The sequence below is a fragment of the Oncorhynchus mykiss genome, chromosome 20 (assembly GCF_013265735.2).
Source record: "Oncorhynchus mykiss isolate Arlee chromosome 20, USDA_OmykA_1.1, whole genome shotgun sequence".
In the NCBI taxonomy this organism is placed as follows: Eukaryota; Metazoa; Chordata; class Actinopteri; order Salmoniformes; family Salmonidae; genus Oncorhynchus; species Oncorhynchus mykiss.
Window position 1 is genome coordinate 40,561,571 of NC_048584.1, and position 27,190 is coordinate 40,588,760.

Below are 27,190 nucleotides of genomic sequence, written 5' to 3' on the forward strand. Positions count from 1 at the left end.
GTGCACTATATTGGCCTCTGGTCTAAAGTAGTGCACTATATAGGGCTCTGGTCTAAAGTAGTGCACTATATAGGGCTCTGGTCTAAAGTAGTGCACTATGTAGGGAGTAGGTTTCCATTTGGAATGCATCCCTTAGATTGGATTCTCCCATAAGGAGATCACTTACTACCTGGCAGACTTAATAACATTGGCCTTGGGATCTGATTGCAGGAAGGCAGGACGCTGGTGGGTCGACACGAGGCGCCGTCCAATCAGGATATCGGTGAGTCAGGAGGAGGAAGGGATATCTGCTGTGGGCTTCATGTGAATTTTGTATGTTATTCTGGAGACTTTTTTAGGCATTCGCCTCCCTTTTGACTTGGACTACTCATTATGTGATCAAGATAAGTCGTTCTGCCTCACCTTTCTTCAAACTGACCCCCTTAAACTCACCGTTTCTGTCTCAACATCTGCTCGCTTCCCTCCCGTTCTCCATGGTGCGGGTCTGCAGGAGGAACACTGTCTTGGAACTCTGACCTCTAACCCTGACTCCCGGGCATTTCTAGATGGGATAGAGCTTTTTGTCAAATTGCATTCTCCTAACCTGCTACGTTAATTCTCCTAACTTGCTACGTTAATTCTCCTAACCTGCTACGTTAATTCTCCTAACCTGGTGCTTACGCTCTAACCTGCTACGATTTAGTAAATTTTTTACAAAAGCGGTATCTCTTCTAGACAAACCCTGTCTCCCATCATGCAGTGCTCCATGGTGCTGATCTGCTGGTATACTTTTATTTACAAAGCAATTTTGTGTTTACCACCTTTTTTTTATTTGGTCATTTTTATTGTTCAGAAATGTGGCGGGTCGTCTCTTCGTTCACAGGACTTTATCCTGCTAACTGTTCCAAATGTCTGATCTGAATTTGGTAAAAGGGCTTTTATGTACTCGGCGCCATTGTCTTGGAAAACCTTACAAAATACTTTTAAACTGGAAGAACTTGTCCCAATTGGTGTTTTTAAATCACTGATGAAGGATCTTGTTATACTCTTGTGAATTCTATGGTTTTACTAGATTACTTGTAGTTTTTCATGTTTGTAATTTTTGTAATGACTTTGTGCTGCCTATCTTGGCCAGGACACCCTTGAAAAATAGCATTTTAAATCTCAATGAGCCCTTCCTGGTTAAATAAGAACATTATTTAAAAAATTAAGTGAATCATGGTGCTGGTCTGCAGGAAGAACACTGTTTGAGAACTGTGATGGCGTTGTGAAGCTGATATCCCCCAGACGGGGGCGCTGTGCTCTGTTAACGGACTGGAGACGACCCGGCCCTGCCAGCTCACACCGGGTAATGATCCATGTGTGGGTAATGATCTGTGTGAGTGTGTTAATGAGTCTGTGTGGACTTGGAAGACATGCTAAACCTCTAGTAGCTGCTCTACCCATGGAGAGCTCATCCACCCCTCTTCTTCCTTTAAGACTAGATTACACAACCTGGCTCTGCTCTGAACTTTCAGGCAACTTGACAAAATAAAACTGAAAAGTTTTACTCAATTCTCACTCCTTTGCCGAGGTTAAGTGAATGCATTGCCGTGAAGTACTCAATCTCTCTGACATGATTTGGCTTTTGTCCAGACTCCGGCTGGCTGATTTTAACTGGAGGTAACAGGCTACAACAACTCTGCAATGCTTTTGTAAAGCTATGGCATACAGGCTGATATCAGGGCTTATATAGCTATCGGCCTCAAACTCAGATAAACCACATCAAGAGATTTTTTTTCTTCTTCTCCCAGATCTCCTATCTCGTTCTCTCTCTTCTACCTCTCTCTCCTTATTTCTCTGCAGCAAATACTAATCTTGCTTCTGTTAATGGCTTTTGATGAGTGACAAAGCACCTGAGAGGATGGTGAGTGATAGATCTGAGCTGCAACAGGAACAGGAATTACTATCAAATGTCCTGGAGAAAATAGCCTGAGATGCAGCCTCTTCAGGAGGGGGGATGTTGGTTCAGACTCAGCCTCTTCAGGAGTGGGGGGGGGGGGATGTTGGTTCAGCCTCTTCAGGAGGGGGGTGTTGGTTCAGACGCAGCCTCTTCAGGAGGGGGGATGTTGGTTCAGACTCAGCCTCTTCAGGAGGGGGGTGTTGGTTCAGACGCAGCCTCTTCAGGAGGGGGGATGTTGGTTCAGGTTCAGCCTCTTCAGGAGGGGGGTGTTGGTTCAGACGCAGCCTCTTCTGGAGGGGGGGGGGGGGGGGGTGTTGGTTCAATGGCTGTAAAGGAGTAGTGGCAGGTATCTTTGATGTGATTCTTTCTCTAGTGTGTTTTTTTTTATTTTTTATTTATCTCAGAGCCAGGTCGGGTTGGAGTAAGCCAGGCTATAACGGGAAAAGCTCCCAGGCAGCCCAGGCCTGGCAGAACTAACTGAATAATGGGGTCTTCTACGGGGGGCTAAAGTTGGCTCTCTTCAGCTCTCTGCCTGCCTGGCTGGTTCTATTCCCAATGGCTAAAGGCTAATCCTGGTCTCCACTTCAGACCCTGCTCTACTATCACCACCATCTGCCAATTAAAAGGAGAGGCCTGGAGCTTTGTCTGGAGCTTTGTCCAGGGCCTGTAGCCCTCCAAAATGTTTAGTAAGAGAAATGGCATCTGGCCTGTGGAGGGGATGAGCGGGGTTGGGAGGAGAGGTGAGTGGTTCACAGCCGTTCAAGAGTGCTAATGGTAACCCTGAATTACTCTTGAGGTAGCCAGCACAGAAGAGGTGAAGAGGCAGCAATTAAATCTTAACAACATTTGGGAGAGATGTTTTGTTCCTGCCACTAGAACTGAACACACTTATCAACAACGAATGCTTTTAATAGACTGCTCCAATTAACATCCATCCACTGCCACAGCACTGAACTTTCAGGGCTGGTTTCCCAGACAGGTGAAGTCGTGGACTATAAAGCTATTTCTTTGGAGATTCTCTTTAGTCCTGGACTAGGTTTGGTCAGTGTCCAGGAAACTGACACTCAATGTTTTACTTTGTTTTTTTTTACTGTAAAACGGGCTGTTCAGATTGAGCCAGTTTCCATAACATGTTTGTCTCTGGTTTCAGGTGCTGTCATCCAGCTAGGGAGAGGAACTATGTTCCGTTTCAACCATCCTAAAGAGACTGCCCAGCTCAGAGAGCAACGCAAGGTGAGCCACAGCATAACCACTCTCACTAACCCCCAGACCACAGCTCAACCACTCTCTCTCGCTAACCCCCAGACCACAGCTCAACCACTCTCTCTCGCTAACCCCCAGACCACAGCTCAACCACTCTCTCTCGCTAACCCCCAGACCACAGCTCAACCACTCTCTCTCGCTAACCCCCAGACCACAGCTCAACCACTCTCTCTCGCTAACCCCCAGACCACAGCTCAACCACTCTCTCTCGCTAACCCCCAGACCACAGCTCAACCACTCTCTCTCGCTAACCCCCAGACCACAGCTCAACCACTCTCTCTCGCTAACCCCCAGACCACAGCTCAACCACTCTCTCTCGCTAACCCCCAGACCACAGCTCAACCACTCTCTCTCGCTAACCCCCAGACCACAGCTCAACCACTCTCTCTCGCTAACCCCCAGACCACAGCTCAACACCTCTCTCTCGCTAACCCCCAGACCACAGCTCAACACCACTCTCTCTCGCTAACCCCCAGACCACAGCTCAACACCACTCTCTCTCGCTAACCCCCAGACCACAGCTCAACACCACTCTCTCTCGCTAACCCCCAGACCACAGCTCAACACCACTCTCTCTCGCTAACCCCCAGACCACAGCTCAACACCACTCTCTCTCGCTAACCCCCAGACCACAGCTCAACACCACTCTCTCTCGCTAACCCCCAGACCACAGCTCAACACCACTCTCTCTCGCTAACCCCCAGACCACAGATCAACACCACTCTCTCTCGCTAACCCCCAGACCACAGATCAACACCACTCTCTCTCGCTAACCCCCAGACCACAGATCAACACCACTCTCTCTCGCTAACCCCCAGACCACAGATCAACACCACTCTCTCTCGCTAACCCCCAGACCACAGATCAACACCACTCTCTCTCGCTAACCCCCAGACCACAGATCAACACCACTCTCTCTCGCTAACCCCCAGACCACAGATCAACACCACTCTCTCTCGCTAACCCCCAGACCACAGATCAACACCACTCTCTCTCGCTAACCCCCAGACCACAGATCAACCACTGTTTATTCTCTTAGGGTCAGTTTCCTGGACACACACTAAGCTGTTAAAATAACATTTAACAATCTTTAGTCTAGGACTAGTTTTTTTAATAAAGTGTTTCTGGGAAACCAGCCCTTTCGACACAACCAACTCTTACTCCTGGACAAGAGAATACTCCAGAACGTAACCTACATTTCCCTACTTTTCCTCCTATAGAGCACTTTGCTTTTTTGCTGCACATTTTTGCTGCTCAAGTTTACTTTATCTAACTCTGTACAGCTTAGTTTGTGTAAAATTTTAAAGTCAATTTGCAAATTCTTATCTCGGAGTCATAATTATTACTGTGCCGTCGGTTAAACTCTTCCTGCCAAACCAGAAACAACACACAGATGGCTCTCTTCAAAGAAATGCATGTTCCGTCTTCCACTTCCTCCGAGCATATCTCCTTCTACATGACCTGTGTGTGTACACACACACACACACACACAGTCTTTCTTCATAGCTCGTTATCAACAGCTATTTATTTCTGTCTGTTAATGAGTCCTGGTTGGAACCCGGCTGGTATTTAGACAGGATCATTATGACATCATAAAGGTATGCTTATGACCAATGTTCTGTTATAACCTGCAGGGTTCCAGTGAAGTGTTACCCAACTGTTTCCTCGGGTAATAGTCTCAATAACACCGCGTTCTGTAATAGTAGCAATCTATTCTTTTCAATCGCGTAGGTCCGTGTCCCAAGTTGACACCCTGTTTCCTCTTCACAGTGCACTTCTTTTGAAACAGGGCTCATAGGGCACTATAAATGGGCATAGGGTACCATTTATTGGGATGCAACCCATATGTTTTAGAGGCAGATTCAACAGCTAATGGAACAGATCAAGGCTGTTAAGTCCTTTTTTATTTAATGGTATATTTAATGTGTATGTGAATTACATTCCAAATGGTACCTGGTCTAATGTAGTGCGCTATAAAGAGAATAGTGTGCCATTTTGGAAGAATGGCTGATGTTAAAGGTGGACTTTGGGCAGGAACAGAAAAAAAAAATAACGTTTTTAAAACGGTATAACTGGTAAACACATACTGGAGCAGTTACTGGCTAGCTTGGCTAACCAACTAGCTACGTCGGTCGTGGTGCGCATGACCAGAATGACACATCGACCAAGCACCAAAAAGCAGAACCACGTTTCTGTTTTGAATATTGAGAAGAAGGTTGGAGATGGAACATTTTTCATGCCCAAAGTCTAACCAGAAAAGGTACCCAAACTACTGCTACTAATTCAGCTTTAAAAAAAAATATAGATCAGTAATTTGGCTACAGGAGTTTCTAGCAACAATTTTAGCACTCACATATTTTCATTTGTATTGTGTACATTTAAAAAAAATGTAATTGTAATTTTGAATTTAGATTTTTTTTTTTTATGTGACTTGACCATCTTTATTTTGGACTTTTTAAATGTTTAAATAAATCAAGTTAAAGTTTGTCACGTGCACAAAATACAGCCAGTGTAAACGGTATAGGCAAATGCTTTCCCTCCAGATTTTCCTCAACAGAATACTCGTCGTATCAATGGACATTCGAGACATTTTAAGAGCACACACGTGAAGGTAGAGTGACATGTTCAGTCACTTACAATTGCCCACTTTGGAAAGACTACAAGCGTATTTGATCAGGAACAGTTCGACCTCATCCATGTGGATCCTAGGTACCAATATGTGTATAAAGACCATTGGTGGGATCACTGATGTTCACAATGCCCAGTTTTCTGTTCGCAAAAGGTGTATCTTATGTTTGTTTTGTTTTTTCCCCCCAGAGTGCACTTCTCTCCAGTCTGTCCATGGCGCACCTCTCCGAGCCTACAGAGAACCTGTCCAAGGACATGCTTTTCCATTCCGGGTCAGTTTTTACGAGGAAACCATGAATACGTTTGCGCACATGTCAGTTTCAAGTGTGGAAAAAATGAAACCATTCTCCAGACAGTCTTTTCTAAATGTAAGAAAAGTAGCAGTCAAAAGTTTGGACACACCTTCTCATTCCAGGGTTTTTATTTATTTTTACTGTTTTCTATACTGTAGAATAATAGTGAAGACATCACAACTATGAAATAACACATATGGAATCATGTAGTAACCCAAACAATTGTTAAACAAATCAATCAAATGTATTTATAAAGCCCTTCTTATATCAGCTGATGTCTCAAAGTGCTGTACAGAAACCCAGCCTAAAACCACCAAACGGCAAGTAATGCAGGTGTAGAAGCACGGTGGCTAGGAAAAACTCCATAGAATGGCCGAAACCTAGAGAGGAACCAGACTATGTGGGGTGGCCAGTCCTCTTCTGGCTGTGCCGGGTGGAGATTATAAACCTAGAGAGGAACCAGACTGAGGGGTGGCCAGTCCTCTTCTGGCTGTGCCGGCTGGAGATTATAACACAACATGGCCAAGATGTTCAAATGTTCATAGATGGTCGGCAGGTAGCCTAGTGGTTAGAGCATTGGCCAGTAACCGAAAAGTTGCTAGATCGAATCCCTGAGCTGACCAGGTAAAAATCAGTTGTTCTGCACCTGAACAAGGCAGTTAACCCACTGTTCCCCTGAACAAGGCAGTTAACCCACTGTTCCCCTGAACAAGACAGTTAACCCACTGTTCCCCTGAACAAGGCAGTTAACCCACTGTTCCCCTGAACAAGGCAGTTAACCCACTGTTCCCCTGAACAAGGCAGTTAACCCACTGTTCCCCTGAACAAGGCAGTTAACCCACTGTTCCCCTGAACAAGGCAGTTAACCCACTGTTCCCCTGAACAAGGCAGTTAACCCACTGTTCCCCTGAACAAGGCAGTTAACCCACTGTTCCCCTGAACAAGGCAGTTAACCCACTGTTCCCCTGAACAAGACAGTTAACCCACTGTTCCCCTGAACAAGACAGTTAACTCACTGTTCCCCTGAACAAGGCTGTTAACCCACTGTTCCCCTGAACAAGACAGTTAACCCACTGTTCCTAGACCAGTTAACCCACTGTTCCTAGACCAGTTAACCCACTGTTCCTAGACCAGTTAACCCACTGTTCCTAGACCAGTTAACCCACTGTTCCTAGACCAGTTAACCCACTGTTCCTAGACCAGTTAACCCACTGTTCCTAGACCAGTTAACCCACTGTTCCTAGGCCAGTTAACCCACTGTTCATAGACCAGTTAACCCCACTGTTCCTAGACCAGTTAACCCCACTGTTCCTAGACCAGTTAACCCCACTGTTCCTAGACCAGTTAACCCCACTGTTCCTAGACCAGTTAACCCACTGTTCCTAGGTCGTCATTGTAAAGGTAAAATATTAACCATCATCACAGTGGTTGTAGAGGGTCCAACAGGTCAGCACCTCAGGAGTAAATGTCTTGGCTTTTCTAAGCCGATCATTCAGCTAGAGACAGCAGGTGCGGTAGAGTCGAAAACAGCAGGTCCGGGACAAAGTGGCACGTCCGGTGAACAGGTCAGGGTTCCATAGCCGCAGGCAGAACAATTACCTGGAGCAGCAGCACGACCAGGTGGACTGGGGACAGCAAGGAGTCATCATGCCAGGTAGTCCTGAGGCATGGTCCTAGGGCTCAGGTCCTCCAAGAGAGAGAGTTAGAGAGAGCATACTTAAAGTCACACCGGATAAGACAGGAGAAATACTCCAGATATAACAGACTGACCCCCATATAACCATAAACTACTACAGCATAAATACTGGAGGCTGAGACGGGAGGGGGCGGGAGACCCAAACAGGCAGGATATAACCCCAACAAATCAAAATTATAATTTATTTTTGGCATTCTTCATAGCTACCCTTTGCCTTGATGACTGCTTTGCACACATGGCATTCTCTCACCCAGTTCTCTTTTTCTTTTTTTAACCACTTATCATTTTAAATATTAGTCTATCAGGAGCCACCTTTCAATAATACACATTCATTTATATGTATGTCATTTTAGTCTTCGTTTTCCTTCAGTTTGTAGCCTACATTTTCCATTGACCTTTCTCCTTCCTCGGTCAGGTCTGTGTAGTTGTTCCTGAGTCGCTAGCAGTAGTTAATCACACTAGTCCCAAATGATTTGTACAAAGGTAGTCATGTAGCTTATTTTGGAACTGCAACCTCACAGTTTTAAACCTGGAGCCTTGTGTTCAGGATGTCGGGACCGTTGTCCTTCAGTGAGGAGTAGGTTTGTTTTTATATTGACTATTAGTCAACCTCCTATTGTATGCTTTTCTCACCTTTTTCAAATATGACAACCTTTCAGGATGAATCAAACCACTTTTATTCATCCGTATATTTAGTTTTGTAAAGGCTTTCCAAACCAGTTTTTTTATGATTCATAAATACTTTCCTAACCCTAAAATTATATACAAGATCAGAATATTTTTTTTAATATCCCAGTTGGTGCTGAAATGGAGATGAGAAATGTATTTATTTAATTCATCCCTATTAATTCTGAACCTGTTCTCTCCATTATATTCTAGTCTGTGGACACAATTCTAACTAAAAGGTACACAGTATTTTAAAGGGATGGCTTCAGGTAAATGTACTGAAAACTCCACGAGAAAATCTGTTGGCCAGCAAGTGGGAGGGTTTTCAGAATGACATATATTCGTTGTGTGTAGGTCGCTACACCCGTAGAGCGTTGGGTCCCTGCATGAGGTCAGTCTTAATACCGCCTACTGAGACGTGTGTTGGAAAGACGTACATTTAGATAATTCTGAATCGGCCCCAAACATAACAGAACAAATAGGCTAGTCCGTGTGCACGTGTGTGTGTGTGTGTGTGTGTGTGTAAAAATTAGGGGGGTGGGGGGACTAATCACGTTATTTAGTGAAGAAGCCTTTGACTCTCCTCCTGAACTGCCACTGTAGACCTACACAGCACAGCCATTGGTTAAAGCAGCAAAGTTAAAGGTTTTGATCAGCAAGAGCAGAACAGGCCGGCGCCCAGGGTTGGAAAATCAATTTTTCCTGTAGTCCACAATCATGTCTTTGGCAGGAACTAATGGGGATCCATAATAAATACAAATGGACAGAGAGATGGCGATCGGTGGCGACCTCTTTGTAGACGGCGCTTTTACCTCTCTGGTTTTTATTAGTTTGACCTGTCCAAGACTGTCTCTGACTACATGGTTCTGGAGCAGCACAGACTGTCTCATCCTGGCAGTAAGAGCAGGTGGATGGATATATGACCTGTTCCACACTCCTTTTAATGGCCATTTTAGCTGAACAGACGGAGAGGAAAGACGTCAATTCTTTGCCACGTGTAGTGTTGGACACAATGGTTTAGCGTGGCTACAACGGTTTACCACCTGACTTCCTGTTTTTAGACCGGTGGTTTATAAGGGTGGCAGTACGAATGGGGAATGGCTAAAGATTTTTCTTATGAGGCAAAATTTAAAACCAACCATCGGTTGGCGTGCCATCTGTTTTTAATGATCAGATTTGAAAACACATTCGCACACACTTAATGTCGAACAGTCCCAATGTCTGGATAAAGATTAGCAGACACTCAACTCGCGGTGAAATTAAACAAAATGGCTGTGTAGATTTTGAAGGATTTAACATAAAGTACTGTGACTGTGTCCCAAGTGGCAACCGATTCCCTAAATGGGGCACAAAACTCATCTTTTAAAAACACACTCACTAATACATTTAGCCCTAGCTAAGTCTGCTGTCACAACATCTTGAGCTGAATGTGTGGTTTCACTCGGTGTTCTCTACTAACCCCCCCCCCCCCGAGCACCTTAGGATAAAGAATGCATTCTAAATGGCACCCTATATAGTGCACTACTTTAGCCCAGAGCCCTATGGGGGGGGGGGGTTAGGAGAGAACACAAAGTGAAACCACATATTCAGCTCAAGATGTTATGACAGCAGACTTAGCTAGGGCTAAATGTATTAGGGAGTGTGTTTTTAATAGATTAGTTTTGTGCCCTATTTATTGTCTTGTATTTTACCCTGTATAAAATAGCTTTTTTTTAAGAAACTAAGAAACCCGCCAGCAGATTATTTTAACATAAACCCAACTGCTATGTGTGTCCCATAGGGCTCTCATCAAAAGGAGTGGGCTATAAGGGGATAGGCACCCTAAATATGATTTTAAAAAGTCATTTTTTGTTGTCCTTGATTTTAGAATAACAAATGTATTATTTAAATCCTCTGGTTTAACTGCTGCCTCCTCCAACAGGATGGATATGCTAGCAGCAGCAGGACTGACTGGAGACACTAGACAACAGAGGAGCTCTGTGCTCTCTTCTCCACTAAAGACCTGTACGGTAATGGTATGTAAACACACACACACCTCTACACCTACACTCATCTGAATGGATACTGTGCAAGTGGACAGGTAACTTTTACTAGGTAACATTGGGGCACATTTTCACCTATTGTTTTCCTGAAGAAAGTTAAACATCAAGGTGAAATATGGTTTAATGTTAATGAATCTATGTTAAGGTACAGTGCACTCAACAAAATATGGGGGTCTGAATTCTTTGTTACAGCCTCATTTTTTTTCCTCATCAATCTACACACAATACCCCATAATGGCAAAGCGATAACGGGTTTTTAGCAATTTATGCAAATGTTTTATGTTTATTTGCATAAGTATTCAGAGCCTTCGCTATGAGACTCGAAATTGAATGCAGGTGCATCTTGTTTCCATTGATCAAATCAAATTTTATTTGTCACATACACACGGTTAGCAGATGTTAATGGTCACATACACATGGTTAGCAGATGTTAATGGTCACATACACATGGTTAGCAGATGTTAATGGTCACATACACATGGTTAGCAGATGTTAATGCGAGTGTAGCGAAATGCTTGTGCTTCTAGTTCCGACAATGCAGTAATAACCAACAAGTAATCTAACTAACAATTCCAAAACTACTGTCTTGTACACAGTGTGAGGGGATAAATAATATGTACATAAGGATATATGAATGAGTGATGGTACAGAGCAGCATAGGCAAGATACAGTAGATGGTATCGAGTACAGTATATACATGTGAGATGAGTATGTAAACAAAGTGGCATAGTTAAAGTGGCTAGTGATACATGTATTACATAAGGATACAGTCGATGATATAGAGTACAGTATATACGTATGCATATGAGATGAATAATATAGGGTAAGTAACATTATATAAGGTAGCATTGTTTAAAGTGGCTAGTGATATATTTACATCATTTCCCATCAATTCCCATTATTAAAGTGGCTGGAGTTGAGTCAGTGTCAGTGTGTTGGCAGCAGCCACTCAATGTTAGTGGTGGCTGTTTAACAGTCTGATGGCCTTGAGATAGAAGCTGTTTTTCAGTCTCTCGGTCCCAGCTTTGATGCACCTGTACTGACCTCGCCTTCTGGATGATAGCGGGGTGAACAGGCAGTGGCTCGGGTGGTTGATGTCTTTGATGATCTTTATGGCCTTCCTGTGACATCGGGTGGTGTAGGTGTCCTGGAGGGCAGGTAGTTTGCCCCCGGTGATGCGTTGTGCAGACCTCACTACCCTCTGGAGAGCCTTACGGTTGAGGGCGGAGCAGTTGCCGAACCAGGCGGTGATACAGCCCGCCAGGATGCTCTCGATTGTGCATCTGTAGAAGTTTGTGAGTGCTTTTGGTGACAAGCCAAATTTCTTCAGCCTCAGGAGGTTGAAGAGGCGCTGCTGCGCCTTCTTCACAATGCTGTCTGTGTGAGTGGACCAATTCAGTTTGTCTGTGATGTGTATGCCGAGGAACTTAAAACTTGCTACCCTCTCCACTACTGTTCCATCGATGTGGATAGGGGGGTGTTCCCTCTGCTGTTTCCTGAAGTCCACAATCATCTCCTTAGTTTTGTTGACGTTGAGTGTGAGGTTATTTTCCTGACACTACACTCCGAGGGCCCTCACCTCCTCCCTGTAGGCCGTCTCGTCGTTGTTGGTAATCAAGCCTACCACTGTTGTGTCGTCCGCAGACTTGATGATTGAGTTGGAGCCGTGCGTGGCCACGCAGTCGTGGGTGAACAGGGAGTACAGGAGAGGGCTCAGAACGCACCCTTGTGGGGCCCCAGTGTTGACGATCAGCGGGGAGGAGATGTTGTTGCCTACCCTCACCACCTGGGGGCGGCCCGTCAGGAAGTCCAGTACCCAGTTGCACAGGGCGGGGTCGAGACCCAGGGTCTCGAGCTTGATGACGTGCTTGGAGGGTACTATGGTGTTGAATGCCGAGCTGTAGTCAATGAACAGCATTCTCACATAGGTATTCCTCTTGTCCAGATGGGTTAGGGCAGTGTGGTTGAGATTGCATCGTCTGTGGACCTATTTGGGCGGTAAGCAAATTGGAGTGGGTCTAGGGTGTCAGGTAGGGTGGAGGTGATATGGTCCTTGACTTGTCTCTCAAAGCACTTCATGATGACGGAAGTGAGTGCTACGGGGCGGTAGTCGTTTAGCTCAGTTACCTTAGCTTTCTTGGGAACAGGAACAATGGTGGCCCTCTTGAAGCATGTGGGAACAGCAGACTGGTATAGGGATTGATTGAATATGTCCATAAACACACCGGCCAGCTGGTCTGCGCATACTCTGAGGGCGCAGCCTTGCAAGGGTTAACACGTTTAAATGTCTTACTCACCTCGGCTGCAGTGAAGGAGAGACCGCAAGTTTTCGTTGCAGGCTGTGTCAGTGGCACTGTATTGTCCTCAAAGCGGGCAAAAAAGTTATTTAGTCTGCCTGGGAGCAGGACATCCTGGTCCGTGACTGGGCTGGATTTCTTCCTGTAGTCCGTGATTGACTGTAGACCCTGCCACATGCCTCTTGTGTCTGAGCCGTTGAATTGAGATTCTACTTTGTCTCTGTACTGACGCTTAGCTTGTTTGATAGCCTTGCGGAGGGAATAGCTGCACTGTTTGTATTCGGTCATGTTACCAGACACCTTGCCCTGATTTAAAAGCAGTGGTTCGCGCTTTCAGTTTCACGCGAATGCTGCCATCAATCCACGGTTTCTGGTTAGGGAATGTTTTAATCGTTGCTATGGGAACGACATCTTCAACGCACGTTCTAATGAACTCGCACACCGAATCAGCGCATTCGTCAATGTTGTTGTCTGACGCAATACGAAACATGTCCCAGTCCACGTGATGGAAGCAGTCTTGGAGTGTGGAGTCAGCTTGGTCGGACCAGCGTTGGACAGACCTCAGCGTGGGAGCCTCTTGTTTTAGTTTCTGTCTGTAGGCAGGGATCAACAAAATGGAGTCGTGGTCAGCTTTTCCGAAAGGGGGGCGGGGCAGGACCTTATATGCGTCGCGGAAGTTAGAGTAACAATGATCCAAGGTCTTTCCACCCCTGGTTGCGCAATCGATATGCTGATAAAATTTAGGGAGTCTTGTTTTCAGATTAGCCTTGTTAAAATCCCCAGCTACAATGAATGCAGCCTCCGGATAAATGGTTTCCAGTTTGCAAAGAGTCAAATAAAGTTCATTCAGAGCCATCGATGTGTCTGCTTGGGGGGGATATATACGGCTGTGATTATAATCAAAGAGAATTCTCTTGGTAGATAATGCGGTCTAGATTTGATTGTGAGGAATTCTAAATCAGGTGAACAGAAGGATTTGAGTTCCTGTATGTTTCTTTCATCACACCATGTCACGTTAGCCATAAGGCATACGCCCCCGCCCCTCTTCTTACCAGAAAGATGTTTGTTTCTGTCTGCGCGATGCGTGGAGAAACCTGTTGGCTGCACCGCCTCGGATAGCGTCTCTCCAGTAAGCCACGTTTCCGTGAAGCAAAGAACGTTAGTCTCTGATGTCCCTCTGGAATGCTACCCTTGCTCGGATTTCATCAACCTTGTTGTCAAGAGACTGGACATTGGCAAGAAGAATGCTAGGGAATGGTGCACGGTGTGCCCGTCTCCGGAGTCTGACCAGAAGACCGCCTCGTTTCCCTCTTTTTCGGAGTCGTTTTTTTGGGTCGCTGCATGGGATCCACTCCGTTGTCCTGTTTGTAAGGCAGAACACAGGATCCGCGTCGCGAAAAACATATTCTTGGTCGTACTGATGGTGAGTTGACGCTGATCTTATATTCAGTAGTTCTTCTCGACTGTATGTAATGAAACCTAAGATGACCTGGTGTACTAATGTAAGAAATAACACGTAAAAAAACCAAAAAACTGCATAGTTTCCTAGGAACGCGAAGCGAGGCGGCCATCTCTGTCGGCGCCGGAAGTAACAAAACAAACATCATCCTTGATGTTTCTACAACTTGACTGGAGCCTACCTGTGTTAAATTCAATTGATTGGACATGATTTGGAATTGCACACACCTGTAAGGTACCGTAGTTGACAGTGCATGTCAGAGCAAAAACCAAGCTATGAGGTCGAAGGAATTGTATGTAGAACTGCAAGATTGGATTGTGTTGGCACAGAGCTGGGGAAGGATACCAAAATATTTCTGCAGCATTGAAGGTCCTCAAGAACATAGTTGCCTCCATTCTTAAATGGAAGAAGTTTGGAATCACCAAGACTTTTCCTAGAGCTGGCCGCCTGGCCAAACTGAGCAATCGGGGGAGAAGGGCCTTGGTCAGGGAAGTGACCAAGAACCCAAAGGTCACTCTGACAGAGCTCCAAAGTTCCTCTGGAGAAAATATTATATGGTCTGATGAAACCAAGATTGAACTCTTTGGCCTGAATGTTAAGTGTCACATCTGGAATAAACCAGACACCGCTCATCACCTGGCCAATACCATTCCTACGGTGAAGCATGGTGGTGGCATCGTCATGCTGTGGGAATGTTTTTCAGTGGAAAGGGACTGGGAGACTAGTCAGGATCGAGGGAAAGATGAGCGGAGCAAAATACAGAGATCCTTGATAAAAACCTGCTCCAGAGCGCTCAGGACCTCCGACTGGGACAAGTATCTGAAGGTCCTTGAGTGGCCCAGCCAGAGTCCGGACTTGAACACGATCGAACATCTCTGGAGAGACCTGAAAATAGCTTCGCAGCATCGCTCCCTGTCCAACCTGACAGAGCTTGACAGGATCTGCAGAAAAGAATGGGAGAAACTCTATAAATACAGGTGTGCCAAACTTGTAAAAGGGGAAAGGGGGATAACTAGTCAGTTGTCCAACTGAAATGTGTTTTCCGCATTTAACCCAAACCCTCTGAATCGGGGGGGGGGGGGGGGATTTTTACATTGTCACCTCTGGGGATTTGATCCAGCAACCTTACTGGCTCAACGCTTTAACCACTAGACTACCTAGCGTCAAACCCAATCAGATTTAAGCCTGAATTCGCTGCCAAAGGTGCTTTAACAAAGTACTGATATGAAGGGTATCAAATCACAATGCAAATAGTCCGGGTAGCCATTTGATTACCTGTTCAGGAGTCTTATGGCTTAGGGGTAAAAACTGTTGAGAAGCCTTTTTGTCCTAGACTTGGCACTCCGGTACCGCTTGCCATGCGGTAGTAGAGAGAACAGTCTATGACTGGGGTGGCTGGGGTCTTTGGCAATGTTTAGGGCCTTCCTCTGACACTGCCTGGTATAGAGGTCCTGGGTGGCAGGCAGTTTAGCCCCAGTGATGTACTGGGCCGTACGCACTACCCTTTGTAGTGCCTTGCGGTCGGAGGCCGAGCAATTGCCGTACCAGGCAGTGATGCAACCAGTGCTCTGGATGTTGCAGCTGTAGAACCTTTTGAGGATCTCAGGACCCATGCCAAATCTTTTTAGTTTCCTGAGGGGGCTTTGTCGTGCCCTCTTCACGACTGTCTTGGTGTGTTTGGACCATTGTAGTTTGTTGATGTGGACACCAAGGAACTTGAAGCTCTCAACCTACTCCACTACATCCCTGTCGATGAGAATGGGGGCGTGCTCGGTCCTCCTTTTCCTGTAGTCCACAATCATCTCCTTATTCTTGGTTACGTTGAGGGATCGGTTGTTATTCTGGCACCACCCGGCCAGGTCTCTGACCTCCTCCCTATAGGCTGTCTTGTCATTGTCTGTGATCAGGCCTACCGCCATTTGTGTCATCTGCAAACTTAATGATGGTGTTGGAGTCGTGCCTGGCCATGCATTTGTGGGTGAACAGGAGGGGACTGCGCATGCACCCCTGGGGAGCTCCAGTGTTGAGGATCAGCGTGGCAGATGTGTTGCTACCTACCCTCACCACCTGGGAGCGGCCCGTCATGAAGTCCAGGATCCAGTTGCAAAGGGAGGTGTTTAGTCCCAGGATCCTTAGCTTAGTGATGAGTTTTGTGGGCACTATGGTGTTGAACGCTGAGCTGTAGTCAATGAATAGCATTCTCACATAGGTGTTCCTTTTGTCCAGGTGGGAAAGGGCAGTGTGGAGTGCAATAGAGATTGCATCATCTGTTTGGGCGGTATGCAAATTGGAGTGGATCTAGGGTTTCTGGGAAAATGGTGTTGATGTGAGCCATTACCCACCTTTCAAAGCACTTCATGGATACGGATGTGAGTGCTTCGTGTCTGTAGTCATTTAGGCAGGTTGCCTTCGTGTTCTTCGGCACAGGGACTATGGTGGTCTGCTTGAAACATGTTGGTATTACAGACTCAATCAGGGACATGTTGAAAATGTCAGTGAAGACACCTGCCAGTTGGTCAGCACGTGCCCGGAGCACACGTCCTGGTAATCCGTCTGGCCCCGCGGCCTTGTGAATGTTGACCTGTTTAAAGGTCTTACTCACGTCTGCTACGGAGAGCGTGATCAGTAATCCGGAACAGCTGATGATCTCATGCATGCCTCAGTGTTGCTTGCCTCGAAGCAAGCATAGAAATTATTTAGCTCGTCTGGTAGGCTTGTGTCACTGGGCAACTCGCAGCTGTGCTTCCCTTTGTAGTCTGTTGTAGTTTGCGAGCCCTGCCACATAAGACGAGCGTCGGAGCTGGTGTAGTATGATTCAATCTTAGCCCTGTAATGATGCTTTGCCTGGTTGATGGTTTGTCGGAGAGCAAAGCAGGATTTCCTATAAGCTTCCGGGTTAGCGTCCCGCACCTTGAAAGCTCTGCTCAGTGTGAATGTTTCCTGTAATCCATGGCTTCTGGCTGGGGTGTGTACGTAAGTAAATGTGATATTTAAGTTAAAAAAAAAAAAAATCTTCGTGGGGAAATGTTATCCATTTAAAAATAATCAGATTTTTTTTTTCAGATTATTTTTTGGGGGGGTGTAATCCTCTCTCCACGTTTTGGCCTACCACCTACAATAATGGAATGTATTGGGCATGCATTATAAATTGTATGTTAGTGTGCAGATGTCCGTTTTGTTTGGGCACGCAATCTCACACACGGCTTGATACAGACTTATGGAGCATGAAATGCCTGTTCCCATGGCTTGTTTCTTAGTTTAATATTTCAAACCTATTACCTTTTTAATGAGCCCACCTCAGAAAACAATTAACGTTTTGTGAAGGCACATTGTACACGGAGCACTTCAAGACGTTTTCAATTAACAATGCCATGGCTGAGTCCTGTTTTCAATTAACAATGCCATGGCTGAGTCCTGTTTTCAATTAACAATGCCATGGCTGAGTCCTGTTTTCAATTAACAATGCCATGGCTGAGTCCTGTTTTCAATTAACAATGCCATGGCTGAGTCCTGTTTTCAATTAACAATGCCATGGCTGAGTCCTGTTTTCAATTAACAATGCCATGGCTGAGTCCTGTTTTCAATTAACAATGCCATGGCTGAGTCCTGTTTTCAATTAACAATGCCATGGCTGAGTCCTGTTTTCAATTAACAATGCCATGGCTGAGTCCTGTTTTCAATTAACAATGCCATGGCTGAGTCCTGTTTTCAATTAACAATGCCATGGCTGAGTCCTGTTTTCAATTAACAATGCCATGGCTGAGTCCTGTTTTCAATTAACAATGCCATGGCTGAGTCCTGTTTTCAATTAACAATGCCATGGCTGAGTCCTGTTTTCAATTAACAATGCCATGGCTGAGTCCTGTTTTCAATTAACAATGCCATGGCTGAGTCCTGTTTTCAATTAACAATGCCATGGCTGAGTCCTGTTTTCAATTAACAATGCCATGGCTGAGTCCTGTTTTCAATTAACAATGCCATGGCTGAGTCCTGTTTTCAATTAACAACGTGGCTTTTTTTTATCCTTTTACTTTAAAATGCGTTTTTTTGTTTCTTGGCTTAACAATAGACGACATGCTCCCTGATTATGAGGAATGACTTTGAAGTTGAAACATGAAACAGAAGTGATTTTATCGCGCATGAGGGAGGGAGAAGGGAAGAAATGGAGACTACAGTAATCAATCAGAAACAGGAGGGTGGTGTCAGAGGTGATGGGAGGGAGCACTACTTCTGCCTAGAGGGAGGATGTTATGGGGAGAGGAGGACTTGTCTGGGGACCGGGCCCTTCAGCAGATACCTGTCCTCTCTGGTCCAGCAGGCTGATGGGTGTACTGTGGGGCCTAACACAAGCCCAGGTGTCCTGTCAGGTCTCTCTTCTGACGGCTGCAGCAGGAGACTGTACAAGGCCGTAGCCTGTTACAGTGGCCCTGCAGAGACCTCATTAGGTGCTGTTGTATCCCACCTGCAGAGAGGAGACGAAGGAGGAATAGACGGAGGAACAGAGGAAGGAACGCACCACGCACACTTTCCGCTGGCCAGCAGCAGCTCAACATACACACAGACCTCTCGGTTTGACAAACACACTGCCTCTCTGTCCCAGCTCAACACACAGACCCACAACCAGACCGAACACACTGCCTCCCGGCTGGACAGGGACAGACACAGACGCAGCCAGGCGGTACGCGGCCTACCGCTAGCAGCATTGGAGGGCCAGTTCAGTCGTTGCATGATGAATTCATCCAAGACCACGGTGGAGGGCTACGGAGACAATTACAAGGAGGAGACACAGGCTGGGGCTAGGAGGGAGGAGGAGGTTGAGCAGGTTAGCAGGGTGTCTAGGGGTGAGGAGACACAGGCTGGGGCTAGGAGGGAGGAGGAGGTTGAGCAGGTTAGCAGGGTGTCTAGGGGTGAGGAGGCGCAGGATGAGAGCCAGTTCTCTGCTTCCGGGCTGGGTGCTCTGGTTAGCAGAGTATCCCAGATCTCTGGGCTTGGGGGGAAGCATGAGCTAGACTCTCTGGGGGAAGAGAACTCTATCTGTGGGATGGGTTCTGTGGTCAGCAGTGAGGTCTCTATCTCTGGGATGGGTTCTGTGGTCAGCACTGAGGTCTCTATCTATGGGATGGGTTCTGTGGTCAGCAGTGAGGTGTCAGTGAGGTTCCCGGACACGTGGCGTCTCCTCCACAGCTCCCTCCCGAGAGTCCTGCAGCAGTTCTGGGACAGTGCAGGAATTCTGCAGCCTGGAGATGGGGGAATGGCTGGGAGTCTGCAGCCTGGAGATGGGGGAATGGCTGGGAGTCTGCAGCCTGGAGATGGGGGAATGGCTGGGAGTCTGCAGCCTGGAGATGGGGGAATGGCTGGGAGTCTGCAGCCTGGAGATGGGGGAATGGCTGGGAGTCTGCAGCCTGGAGATGGGGGAATGGCTGGGAGTCTGCAGCCTGGAGATGGGGGAATGGCTGGGAGTCTGCAGCCTGGAGATGGGGGAATGGCTGGGAGTCTGCAGCCTGGAGATGGGGGAATGGCTGGGAGTCTGCAGCCTGGAGATGGGGGAATGGCTGGGAGTCTGCAACCTGGAGATGGGGGAATGGCTGGGAGCCTGCAGCCTGGAGATGGGGGAATGGCTGGGAGCCTGCAGCCTGTAGATGGGGGAATGGCTGGGAGTCTGAAACCTGGAGCTGTGGGAAGAGCCTGCTCCAGTTGGCCCAGTCGGGTTGTCTCAATGGTGAGAGAGAGTCTGGTGCTGTCAGTGGTCAAAGACAGCCAGGTCTTCTCATTGGTCAGAGAGAGTCACATGTTCTCCTATGTTAAAGACAGTCAGGTGTTCTCTATAGTCAGTGAGCTGCCATTGGTGCAACAGATGAGCACTGAGCTAACTCATGACTTCAGGAGCGTTCCCATTGAGCTAACTCATGACTTCAGGAGCATTCCCATTGAGCTAACTCATGATCTTCAGCAAGTGGAGTCAACTGGAATACAGCAGAGAGCTATTGACCTTAACACCGCACCAAAAATGAACCTGCCCCCTCTTACAACCCACAATACTGTCTTCAGCCCAGCACCAAGCCTGTACCCAGCCCAGAATGCCACTGAGTTCCCACATAGACAGAACACTGGTACAGAAGTGGATTGGAGAGCAGGGGAACAGAATCCCATCCGAGAACTGGAGTGGACTCTGGAAGGCAGACAGGAGGCTCCATCTACGTCAGAGGTACAGATTACAACCAAGAAGGAGCTGTGGTCACCAGAGGACCAGATCAAGATGGAGGAGGACCCACAGTATGTCACCGATGGCAGCAAGCCACAGTCCCCTACAGAGCAGGGAGACAACGCCAGGTCTGCAGGTCCAGAGAAGAGCTCTGTTCCTGGGCAGGCGAAGCAGTGGACTGAGGGTGTCCAGGTATATTACCAGGTGTGTTTTTAGTCATTCATATTAGGAAATGTACAAAGTGAATCCAAATTATTCAGCCTTCCCATGTTGCTTTATTAAAATAAATCAAATCATTTTTCTTTCAGAGACTGGTGGAGTTCCCAGGGGCTCTGGTTCAACTCCAGTCCCTTCCCGTGTTCACCCTCCTGGGCTGTCTCCAGTCTGTTGTCCCTTCTGTCTTCACCTCGCAGAGACTCGTGGCTCTCTACTGGCTGGGCGTGGCCAACTGCAGCCAGCCCCACCCACACCCTTCTGTCGTCCTCTTATTTGAGTCCTGCCTCTACGCACTGACCTTTGACCCTGACATGTCCGATCAGACCACGCCTCTGACAGTGTTCCACCACCTCCCCCTGCTGCAGATCAAGGAGATTCAGGTAGGTATTTTTTTATTTAAAGAATTTAAAACGATTAAAATATTTTATTGTCCTACCAATTAAATAATTTACCTATTTTCTTTTATTATTTTTATCCCCATCTTTATCGTCAGTAGTATCACGATTATCATCATCTAGATTTTTCTATCTAAATATCCATCTAGGTGGGTTTTGGCGGTCAGAGTCTTCATCTCACAGCCTCCACTAAGGAGAGTGTCCTGACCCTCTACACCCACAGGTAAAGGAGAGGACCACTGTGCTCAGATCTTTTCCTCTAACCTAGTGGAAACCAAAGGAGAGAACCACTGTGCTCAGATCTTATCCTCTAGCCTAGTGGAAACCAAAGGAGAGAACCACTGTGCTCAGATCTTATCCTCTAGCCTAGTGGAAACCAAAGGAGAGAACCACTGTGCTCAGATCTTATCCTCTAGCCTAGTGGAAACCAAAGGAGAGAACCACTGTGCTCAGATCTTATCCTCTAGCCTAGTGGAAACCAAAGGAGAGAACCACTGTGCTCAGATCTTATCCTCTAGCCTAGTGGAAACAAAAGTGTGCTTGGAGCCATCAGTTGGTCACGATCGATTGCCAATCAGTCGTACTTTAATAAAACATTTTTTTTAAAGTAGGTTAGCACTTGAATAGAAGTAGGTTAATGTCTTCGTGTGGTCTACTAAGATGCAGGTTAGCATTTATTGTCCTGAATCTTGTCCTGGAGGCAGTGACCATGCTGTGCAGAGCTATCTGCCACAGCCACAAAGTCGTGGTCTGATTTTCAACCCTGCCTTAACCACACTGCTAACCCTAATGCCTAACCCTTACTTTAAAGTGGAACTGACAGCGTTTTAGCAACATGAAATCTTATCGAAATCTTATCGAAATCTGTTCATATACACCACAGGAGGCTAATTGAGGAGGACTGGCTCGCGGTAATGAGTGGAGCAGAATCACTGGAATGGTATCAAACGCAGTGTTTCCAGGTGTTTGCCATTCCATCTGCGCCGTTCCGGACATTATTATGAGCCGTGCTCCCTTCAGCAGCCTCCACTGATATACACCCTCAGGGAGAATGTCACTTTTTTTATTTACATTTTCTAACATTCGAGCACTTAGATATGGTCGTTTTCATGACTTCATAGAATGTTTTGGGATGATGTATAGTAAGGTGTTTTGAGAATTCTCTAGAATAAATCAAATAAAATGGACGTTTAGACAATTAATAGACACTGCAGTAAGTAAAACGTAATAAAAACATTGGTCTTGTCCAAGTTCCGGAGTCTATGTAGACCACTGCGCCATAGCCAATCAGAGCTACACTAGGCCTATATGCAAATAAGCCATTTGCCACACGGCCCTTCCATCATTCACTTTGAACTGCTCTATGGGTATACAGACAGACAGTCGGTCAGTCACTCACTCCTCCAATGACATGACATCCTCCCAGCAGCTAGCTAGCTAAGGTTGGGCTCTGTTTTGTTTTTGCTTGTTAAATAAATAGCTAGCTACATAAATAGATACGCTAGCACAGGGGTGTTGAATCTCAATATTGAAAAAAAAAAAATTACAACAAATTTGTAGGTCAGACATATCCTATTTGGTTTTTACAAAAACCTGCAACCCTTTCTAGCCATTGTTTTATTAGAAAAATATGGTCCTCATACTTATGTATGTGGATACCTGCTCCTCATTCTTATGCTGACGTTGCTTCCAGAGGCAGTTTGGAACTCTGTAGCGAGTGATCAACCGGGGAGACTAATTTTTGCGCGCTTCAGCACTCTGGTGTCATTCTGTGAGCTTGTGTGGCCGACCACTTCCCGATTTTAGCTGTTTTTTTTCTTCTTCTCCTGGGCGTATCCACTTCGCAATAAAAGCACTTACAGTTGACGGGCAGCTCTAGCAGGGCAGACATTTGACTAATTGACTTGTTGGAAAGGTGGCATCCTACGACGGTGCAATGTTGTAAGTCACTAAGCTTTTCATAAAGGCAATTCTACTGCCAATGTTTGTCTATGGAGATTGCATGGCAGTGTGCTCGATTTTTATACACCTGTTAGCAACGGTTGTGGCTGAACCCGCTGAATCCACTCATTTAAAGGGGTGTCCACATATTTGTGGATATATAGTGTATCTACATAGGATGCTGAATATAGCATTTTAACATATTAAAACAAGAGGTAAATTATATTTGTCCAGCCTTTGCTGCTTAAATTCTGTGACCCTAATCAAAATCTATTTAATGAGTCCAAATAACAAAAATGTAACTATAGGGTGTTTTAACACCCTATAGCAACAAAAACAAATTCTTATTTGGGATGCTAGGCCAAACCCTAACTTGGACGACACTGGGCCAATTGTGCGCCGCCCTATGGGTCTCCCAATCATGGCCGTTTGTGATACAGCCTGGAATCGAACCAGGGTCTGTAGTGACTCCTCTAGCACTGAGATGCAAGTGCCTTAGACTGCTGCGCCACTTGGGAGCCAATGCCTTACTGTACGTCATGGGATTCATTTGTCAAATAGAAACTATTTTTAAAACCTATAAAGTTTGTTTTGAAACAATACCGGGAATCTTATATTTTCACTGATATTATGATTGTCTGTTTTGTTTCAAATCTGCGTAGTTGTTAAAATGCTGTCCCTTCCACTTTGATTTGATTTAAATTAAGACTAAAGAGCAACATTTTTGTTCTCATGAATTGTTGGCTGATGAAAAAAAAATATATATATATATATATAAGTACTTTGCAGCTGGCTTATCGAGCAGAAATCGCTCAGTTCTGCCTCCAGGACAAGATTCATGACGACAAACGGCAGCCTGCCACTAAAGCATGTTGCTTGAATAATAGAAATACATTTGATCAAATCTTCAATTACACCCTCTGCTGTGCCTCCACAGCCAGACCCTCACCCAGGCCCTCACCCAGACCCTGCTAGGTGTGTTGTCCCCTGGGGACCAGCGAGTGGCTCACCACCCCTTCCTGAAGGAGGATCTGATGGAGCTGTCTCTGGACTGGAAGGCCCAGGTACCTGACCTGCTGTTGGATGCTGGGCTCAGGCTGTCTGGTCACTTCCACAAGACCCTAGCTGACCTGGTGTATATTCTGCACGGCAACATGGACAGGTAGCAGGATTGTAGTATTTGTTGGTCTTGAAAAGGATAGCTCATAGCACAAAAGAACTGAAGACAGACAAAAACGATTGAGTTTCATTTTACATCTTTTCAGAGAGAAGCCTAGTCTGGGAGAGGTCAGACTGCTGCTCTACACTACTGTTGGTGTGACAACGACCCCTGACCCCAGACCTGACCCCTGGGCCCAGCTCTTCCTCACGGAGACACACCTGGGACTGGTGCAGGTACATTTAACTATGTTTTAATATGTATTTATTCATTTATGCAGGAAGATGCCATGCACTCACTCTCAATTTGACATTTTGTCAGATTCATTCATCCCTTTCTTCCTTCATGCAGGAGAATGCAGTGTTCCACCCTGCTCCGCGCCACCTTCCCCTGCTGTCCCGACAAGCACAGTTCCAGGGGGTGTCCCTTCGGTGCCGCTCTGACATCCGCTGTTTGATGGTCGGAGATTGGGCCGGGAGCTCCCCTGCTGTGGGGGGAGATGGAGCCGGTGATGAAGGTATTTTTTGGTCAATACATTTAAAAAATCAGCCACATGTTGATGCAGTCCATTTAAACTTGAGGAAAAAACTAGAAATGTGTTTTACCGATTTTAAAATATTTGGAGCATAAATAGTGTGCATTCTTTTTTTATTTTGAACACAAAGTTTAATGTATTTCGATTGTAGTCGCAGGTGGGGCAATTAGACTGGACATCATCCTGTCTCGGAACCGGAGGACCAGGGGAGAGAGGTGGGACAGGCCTACGGAACAGCCCGGAAGAAGTGCTGCTGCTGTGAGGGCGGTAGGAAGGGTGGCTGAAGCTGCTATCCTGTATGCTGACTCGAATTCATGTCCTTCGCCGCATCAGCAGGCTGAAGTGTGGAAATTAAATTTCAGCTGCTCGTCGGAGGCCGCCTGTCTGATTAATCACTTGTCAAACGTCTCAATGGTCACTGATCAAGGACTGGACAGACCGTAATGGAACTATAGCTTAGACGGGACCGGATTGGACAGAAGAACTGGTACCTAACTCTCATTGAGAGGAAGTCGAGGTGTATGTTTTCTCACTGAGTGGCAGTCGAGGTGGCAGTACAGTGCATCTGAAAACAACAAGATGGTGAATGTTTCTACTGACACTAGTAAAGGGCACTTCCCCCAAACACAGACCATGATGAGTCCATGGATGTATAAAAGCTTAAAAGACAGTCTCCTTGAACTTCAACTTTCACCCAGGACTCTTGGGTTAATCTATGTCCAGGAAACAGGCCCAGAGAGTACATGAATATATATATATGAATGTGTTTTGTTGTTCAACGTTTCCATGCACCGATTTCTATGAAGTGTTCATATCCCGTTTTCCACGTCTTTCTGAAGTTTATTTTCTGTCGTTTTCCATGTTGTGGTGGGTTTATTTTTCCATTCACTGTTCCTGTTTTAGTTCACATTGTAGAGGGACCCCAGGACACTTCATTAGAGAGAAATATAGGCCATATCTTATTAAGGATAGATGTGCGAAGGGGACAGAGAATTGCAGGATGTCTTTTTTTAAGCATATATGCACTTTTGACCACACAAAAGACACGTTGTTATACCTCAAATATTTAAAACGTTTGTGTTTTATGGACAATAAACAATTATTTTTTTTTTTTATTACTTTATGCCAAATAATATTGTGCAATCTAATTAATTATATTTGTGGAATATTTGAATTACTTGGTAGTTTCAGACACTCGTGTGTTAAAAATACAGGTGTTTAAAATGGTCATGTTTACAATGCTGCAGGTGGAAAAGATGTGTTTTCGTTTAGGTTTGTCAAGCATTAAAAGTTATACAACTTCTCTTTTTAGTTTGTCAGTCAATCGTTTATAGGAGACTATCTTCTGTGAAGGGTTGAAGCTAAAGAATGTAGCTTCATCTGCTCATTCTTTCTGATTCTTCTGTTTCTCTTTCTCCCGCTCACTCTCTGTATCTGTCTCTCTGGTTAAAGATCAGAATTGGGCAGCCTATGTGGTAACTCTGTCAGTAGCCTCCTTGTCCCTTACGACCCAGCCTCTCCAGTCGGAAGGAACTAGGTTAAATCTGTATTATACTCTCAGCTCAACACCACACCCCCTTCCCCCTCTCGGCTCAACACCACACCCCCTTCCCCCTCTCGGCTCAACACCACACCCCCTTCCCCCTCTCGGCTCAACACCACACCCCCTTCCCCCTCTCGGCTCAACACCACACCCCCTTCCCCCTCTCGGCTCAACACCACACCCCCTTCCCCCTCTCGGCTCAACACCACACCCCCTTCCCCCTCTCGGCTCAACACCACACCCCCTTCCCCCTCTCGGCTCAACACCACACCCCCTTCCCCCTCTCGGCTCAACACCACACCCCCTTCCCCCTCTCGGCTCAACACCACACCCCCTTCCCCCTCTCGGCTCAACACCACACCCCCTTCCCCCTCTCGGCTCAACACCACACCCCCTTCCCCCTCTCGGCTCAACACCACACCCCCTTCCCCCTCTCGGCTCAACACCACACCCCCTTCCCCCTCTCGGCTCAACACCACACCCCCTTCCCCCTCTCGGCTCAACACCACACCCCCTTCCCCCTCTCGGCTCAACACCACACCCCCTTCCCCCTCTCGGCTCAACACCACACCCCCTTCCCCCTCTCGGCTCAACACCACACCCCCTTCCCCCTCTCGGCTCAACACCACACCCCCTTCCCCCTCTCGGCTCAACACCACACCCCCTTCCCCCTCTCGGCTCAACACCACACCCCCTTCCCCCTCTCGGCTCAACACCACACCCCCTTCCCCCTCTCGGCTCAACACCACACCCCCTTCCCCCTCTCGGCTCAACACCACACCCCCTTCCCCCTCTCGGCTCAACACCACACCCCCTTCCCCCTCTCGGCTCAACACCACACCCCCTTCCCCCTCTCGGCTCAACACCACACCCCCTGATTCAGAGGGGTTGGGTTAAATGCGGAAGACACAAGGTCCAGTTGAACATCGAACTC

General features: G+C 46.5%; 1 protein-coding gene across 5 annotated transcripts in view; it reads left to right on the forward strand.

Annotated features, from left to right (window-relative positions):
* Positions 1-26,012, forward strand: part of LOC110499549 — a 61,590-nt gene extending 35,578 nt beyond the window's left edge. For 3 of the 5 annotated variants that reach the window (XM_036956354.1, XM_036956353.1, XM_036956357.1), the window contains 11 exons: positions 211-262; positions 3,072-3,154; positions 6,002-6,084; positions 10,389-10,482; positions 18,734-20,671; positions 20,776-21,063; positions 21,228-21,301; positions 23,957-24,181; positions 24,285-24,414; positions 24,530-24,695; positions 24,865-26,012. In XM_036956354.1, coding sequence (XP_036812249.1) covers positions 211-262; positions 3,072-3,154; positions 6,002-6,084; positions 10,389-10,482; positions 18,734-20,671; positions 20,776-21,063; positions 21,228-21,301; positions 23,957-24,181; positions 24,285-24,414; positions 24,530-24,695; positions 24,865-25,157 — 3,426 coding nt within the window. In that variant the 3' untranslated portion in view covers positions 25,158-26,012. The remainder of the gene's footprint in view (positions 1-210; positions 263-3,071; positions 3,155-6,001; positions 6,085-10,388; positions 10,483-18,733; positions 20,672-20,775; positions 21,064-21,227; positions 21,302-23,956; positions 24,182-24,284; positions 24,415-24,529; positions 24,696-24,864) is intronic. The other 2 variants (XM_036956356.1, XM_036956355.1) reach the window with 2 other exon arrangements.
* The last annotated feature ends 1,178 nt before the right edge of the window (positions 26,013-27,190 follow it).